The sequence below is a fragment of the Malus domestica genome, chromosome 03, assembly GCF_042453785.1.
Source record: "Malus domestica chromosome 03, GDT2T_hap1".
NCBI lineage: Eukaryota > Viridiplantae > Streptophyta > Magnoliopsida > Rosales > Rosaceae > Malus > Malus domestica.
The window spans coordinates 11,821,083-11,827,398 of record NC_091663.1 but is presented as its reverse complement, the minus strand read 5'-3'; the positions used below and the strand labels follow the sequence as shown (position 1 = coordinate 11,827,398).

General features: G+C 36.4%; 1 protein-coding gene across 1 annotated transcript; it reads right to left on the bottom strand.

Moving 5' to 3' along the window:
• Positions 1 to 241: 241 nt before the first annotated feature.
• LOC139194655 (uncharacterized) lies at positions 242 to 885 on the bottom strand. Its single transcript, XM_070819550.1, has 2 exons — positions 768 to 885; positions 242 to 681 (listed from the first exon to the last, which is right to left on the bottom strand). The coding sequence occupies exons 1-2, from the start codon at positions 883 to 885 to the stop codon at positions 242 to 244; spliced, it is 558 nt and encodes a 185-aa protein (XP_070675651.1).
• Between the last annotated feature and the right edge of the window lie 5,431 nt (positions 886 to 6,316).

The window sequence follows — 6,316 nt, the reverse complement described above, 5'->3', positions numbered from 1 at the left end:
TTATTCACCGAACTCAAACATGCCATACAAAAAAGCAACTCGGTGTTTACCTCATTGAAGTGCTCATTCAATTCCTTTAGTAGCGTATCAAGGACTTGAAAATAGAGGTTCATACGATAGTAATGGAAGTTTGTGATTTTTGGAGCTTTACGTCTTGAAACAAGTCCCCAAAGTCATCATCTCTCAAGGATTGTAGTCTTTTTTTGCATACTTCCACTAACATCATCGCATTCACAATATCTTAATCTTTCTTTTGCAATGCTTGTGATAACGCATTTGTAATTCCCAATAAAAGTCTCATCAAGAAAAGGTGAAACGCAAAATCAAAAGTTTGTATGTCTTTGAATAACCTAGTTGCTTCACCGAGATTATCTTGGTTGCGATCACTTTTAATCCATTCAACCACCTCCACCACGGCTTCAAACATAACAATAATACTAACTATAGTACCATAATGAGAGTTCCACCGTGTATCACATGGACGCATGAGACTACTTGCTTGATTTAACCCTTTACCCGTTTCAAGATTACCAAGATCAAGAGCTTTCTGAATTTGTTCTTGTTGTTTCTCTCTAAATGCATCACGACACTTACTCGATGATCTAATAAGATTCACCAAACTACTAGTATTGATGAAGAAATTGGCAACATCCTCATTTTCCCTTGCCAAGAATACAAGAGCTAGTTGGAGTTGGTGTACAAAACAATGAATATAAAATGCTTAAGGGTTTTGTTCAAAATCTTTGTTTTAAGACCATTAAACTCACCTCTCATATTACTAGCTTCATCATAGTCTTGTCCTCGTAACTTGGACATACTCAAATTTGTTGTAGCAAACAATCTCAATGGCCTCTTCAAGCGAGCTACTAGTTGTAGAGGAGACATGTTGAACACCAAAAAAACTTTTCAATCGCTTCTCCTTTTTTGTTCACATAACACAATACCACCGTCATTTACTCTTTAGTTGAAGAATCACGGGCTCCATCAACCAAAAGAGAAAAAAAATTTACCTTTCATATCTTTAGTGATTGCATCCATAGTTTCAATGGCACAAGCACGGACAAGATCTTTTTGAATATCGGAAGAAGTATATTTAAGATTCTTGGGAGCATTCTCAAACACAACATTCCTAACTTGTTCATTATGCTTGGAAAGAAATTGCATAAGCTCCGAATAATTACCCTTATTGCTTGATTTCAACGATTCATCGTGGCCACGAAAAGGCAAACCTTGTCCCAACAGCCATCTTGTGCACTCAAGTGAGACACTCAATAAAGTATGATAATTAATGCGAGCTTGATCAGTTTGCTTAATCACAAATGTTTCAATGTGTTGTTTTTTGTATCATCAAATCTCTAACTTGTTATACATCTTTATTATGAAGACTTCCAACACCTCCCTCATGGACTCGAAGATTTTCAAGTCCTTTCTTCCAATTTGTAAACCCTTTCTCAGTGAAGACATCACTTCCAGTGCTACCCATTTGATCGAAATCACATTTGAAAAAATAGCAATAACGGTAAAATGCAACATCTTTTGATATACTATACTCCAACCACTTAAACTTATCAAACCAACCGATAATAAAACTGTAGACATCGAAATTTCGGTAAATAAATGTTGACCGATAAATCAAAGTTTCAGCGCTCATGTATTACATAAATTTTACACGTAGCGTGTGTCTAAACAAAAAATCGAGAATCATCGGAAAAGTCATCAAACATGACACGTGTCAACACCTGGCAGAAACGACTTATTTCATCTGGAATATTATATTCAAAATTAGGCCTTGGAAAATTCTATAAATAGAAGCCAATTTCATTCATTTGGAGAGGAATTCATATTACACCTTGAAGCTCTGAAACTCTGAAACTCTGAAGCTCTCAAGCAAATCCCGAAGGATCAAGAAAGCCCTTTTCGTTCTTCATCAAATCCTCCTTCAAGATCAAGCCCCAACGGCCCTTGAAGAACAATCCACCGATTCAAGATCAAGCCCCGATGGCCCTCGAAGAAAGTCGTTCTTCGTTCTTCGTTCTTCGTTCATCATTCTTCCAAGATCAAGCCCCAACGGCCCTTTGGATCAACAATCATCCACCAATTCAAGATCAAGCTCCGACGGCCCTCGAAGAAAGTGTTCTTCGTTCTTCGTTCATCGTTCTTCCAAGATCAAGCCCCAACGGCCCTTTACACCAACAATTATCCACCAATTCAAGATCAAGCCCCGACGGCCCTTGGATCAACAAGCCACCGTTCTTCAAGATCAAGCCCAAAAGCCCTTGAAGATCCGTTCATCACTGTTCTTCAAGATCAAGCCCAAAAGCCCTTGAAGATCCGCTCATCACCGTTATTCAAAATCAAGCCTCAACGGCCCTTGAAGAAACACTCATCCTTAAGATCAAGCCCCAACGGCTCCTTGAAGATTCGCTCAAATCCACCTTCAAAGATCAAGCTCACAGCCCTTGAAGAAACTTCCAACAGTTCATCCAAAATCAAGCCTCCACGGCCCTTGGATCAACAAAATATCCATAAATCAACACCTTACGGAGATCGAATCAGATGATCAAAATAGAGAGAGATTGTAACCCAAAATCATCAAATTACAAATATTATTTTGTGCACGTTGTTCTTGTCTCTTTCGCTTCAGGAAAATTTCGTGTTTACAAAAACATCGTTTGTCACTAACTTTTCTGGGCATGATGTGGTCTCTAGGTTGACAAGGATCATTTTGGAGATAGTCTCTACAAATTGCTTCACGATAATTAGTAGATGATCAAGCATTCAATGTCAATATATAGGGTCTGCAGGAAGATTAGCCAATATTTCATCCAACTCAGTGGCCTCACTTTGTTGTGACCTACTTGGAATATTTGAAGGATGACTTCTTAGAATATTTGAAGGAGAAGGAGGACTACTCAGAATATTTGAAGGAGAATGACGAAATGTTTGAAGGAGGATTTAAGCATTGTTTCTTATGGTATCGTTCCATTACGTAACTGTAAAATGGAAAGAAAAAAAAATCTTACTCTTAATCCTAGAGTAGACTACACTATAGTATGCATAATAACTAATCCAACCAACAATTCAATTAATCAATACCAATAAGCATAAAAATTATTTGATAAATAAAAATTCTATTCAACTAATCATATGAATACAACTAACCAATTCAACTAATAATCAAGAATTCAAATTTTTTTCACCCTAAAAAATAATTTCATAATTTCATATCAATAATCAATAATTACCATATGATTCTATACCAATTAAACGAAATTCATATTAAATAATTAATTAGGGTTAGAGATTATAAATTTAGGAAATAAAAAATTTACCTTTGATTGAAGGCTAGAAGCCGACGGCTCAGACTTCAGTGGCTGAAGAGTGGCTAGTGATGGCTGCAAAAAGACAACGGGAATCAACCTTCCTAAATTTTCCGTTCTATTGGGCGTTGGCTGTTAGGATTTTGGGGGCAAAGCTGCTCTCTCTCTCTCTCTCTCTCTCTCTCTCTCTCTCTCTCTCTCTCTCTCTCTCTCTCTCTCTGATTGGTGAATGGGAGAGGTTGAAACAATAAAGGGGGACACGGGGCTGAAAGGACTAAGCGAATGGGGGACACGATGACACGCAGTCCCCCTATATAGATATATATTTTATTTTTTCCAAACATCCAAAACGGCGCCGTTTTATTTTTAAATTTTTTTACTAAGACCAAAACGACGTCTTTTTGGCCTGGATGTTAAAAACAAAAAAAACCAAATCTGCTGCTGCTGCACGCAGCAGAAATAGAACATCGGAAACAGAGGGGTTGCACTAGTCGATTTTCCGGCAAGGGGAAGGGCTGAACCCAGCTCTCCAGTGGTGTTTTCCAGCGAGAGGAGTGGCGGCTGCCACTCCTCACCCTCACGTGGCTTCACCACTGCCAATCAGCCAAGCATAACCCCTACTACCAACACTAATAATTTGTCCCATAAATGTCTCTATTACCAACATACTCGTATTTAATTGCGTGTGTTGTTTTTGTTTAACTTATTTAATTTGATGGCTAAACATGGTATGAAATCTTAAAAAAAAAAATTTAAAAAAAAGTGTGTGAAAACCATCCTTGCGGTAGAATCAAGGTGTGAAGCGATACATTCTTCTTGTTGCTTCTACTCTAGCTCTGTTAGAAAAATAGGGTCTAATTGCAATATTAAATCACATAGAAATTCAAGAAATAATTCATGCAAATAGATAAACAATTTAATGCATATGAACAAGAACAAATAATGTTAAATGCACATGAATATGGATTAGAAAAACTTGAAAATTGGTCGAGGTAAATATTAGACATTCTGTACTTAAGACAAATTTACGCCCCACTACGGTGCTTATGATTGATCGGCTCTTGTCACCCAAGATACAACAACCACGTCCTTGTAATAGCAGCACTTCAAATCAAAAGGCTCCAATGAACCACGATTGTGTTGAAAACCCTCTCATATGGACTTAATGAGACTCTCTAATGTTTAGTGCACTCTATGTATGATTATGTAAACAATGAAACGTTCTTTAATTACTGTAGGGGTTTTCCCTATTTATAGAAGTTGAGATGCCTTTTAGGAAAGCATGTGACTCCATTCAATTAATAAATTTATCAAATAATAATATTAAAATTTCTACCCATCCCCCACATAAATGGAAATTGACTCAACACTACACAAATTATAATGCAAACATTAGAGAGAATTCAGTAGGAAAAGTACCCATCGGGATAAGTAGCTTTTGGCTTTGAACCTTCCGTAGTGAATTACTATCGAATTTACTTGGCTAATTAGTAAACGCGATATCTTAAATTGCTCAACCGTTTGTGTAAATCAAAACAACAGTAATAACATAGTACCCTTTTAAACACCCTGTGGTTGCTCAGTTTATTCAGTTCAACCCTGAACAATTCATGGTTTGTTATGAGTGCTCTAGAGAATAAGGCCCTTCAAAAAATTCTCATAGGAAAGGTCACATTCCACACTCAAGATAGATGACATTTCATTAAAAGTATCTTGCAATACCCCCTTCGACTCTAAATTTTCCAAGCTATAGGAATTATTAAAAGCATAAAAAAGCTTAACCTATTCTCAATGGCAAGTAGCCATGTTATCATCACGGGACATGGGTAGGAGAGTGTATCTTAGCAGTGTTCCTCCGAGTTGTCATAATTTAGTTGTCTCTTTTGAACATAGATCATGTGATCTCCAATCAACTAGGTTGAGTTTCCACTATGACTACTCTAATTACGGGCTTTTAACTCATTTCCCTCAATGATACAACTTACTCTCTAGTCAAACCTTTTAATAATTGGATCCACCAGGTTGATGACGTATGGTGTGCACTTCCATTTTATGAAATTATATTTCATTCGAAAGTAGTTCTTTTCCAACTTAATTCCTCCAAACAAGCATACGATCGAACTTAGTAAGTAATTTGCTAACAGTTCGAGTAGACTTCCCCCACATTTAAAGTATTTTTCTTAAGGTCTTTAACCTCTTAATACCTTAACTCATTTATAAGAGAGAATTTAAAACCGTCTAGTAAACTAATCTACTACATCTTTATTATCACTTTCTAGAAGTAAATTATTCGTTCTTCTTAAGTTGATATATAATCTCAATGATAGCTAAGCCACACCCCACAATTCAACCACATTGTGGTTGCTTTAAAACGCCATTAATAAATTATTTTTCATATTAAAAAGTAGGAACTCTCTGTAAAGATAAAATCTCTTTATTCAACAATGCTTTTGTGTCACCATTCAGCAACTTCATGATACTATGACTAATCATGAGTTATGCAAAACTCACTTGACACTTCGGGGGTAGCCATCACATTATTTTTCTCTCAAATGATACATTTTTCTTTTTTGGCGAATGCACATATGTCAGTGATCAACTTGCCTTTTCTAAGTGGTATCAAATTAATTTGAATACCAGACACTAATTAAACGGCCAACTGATTAAGCACAATAGTTTTGCAGATAGTCTACAGCCAGTCTGCAGTAAGACAATGTCTCGTTCTCATAATATTTGGAGACATTGATCTCCCTAATGATGAAACTATTAGAGCTTTCTAGCCATTAGGGTTAGGGTTCCTTGTTTTTAGGTTTATTTCTGTTATATTGAATAATTCCTCCTTAACTTGAGGAACAAGATTGTTTTTCTGTTTAACATAGTTATACCCATGATTATAGTACCTGTAAAGTCGTGGGTGGTTATTTCCTTTCTATCTCCATGTAAGGCTATTTATTAGCCACAACGTTTATTTAGTTGAATAACAATTCTCCCAGTTT

Bases quoted from the DNA above. Each gene is read 5' to 3' on its own strand.
- LOC139194655 (XM_070819550.1), bottom strand. From the start codon at position 885: ATGTCTCCTCTACAACTAGTAGCTCGCTTGAAGAGGCCATTGAGATTG. The intron at 682-767 runs GTGAGTTTAATG...AACTCCAACTAG, and splicing joins TGAAGCTAGTAATATGAGAG to CTCTTGTATTCTTGGCAAGG.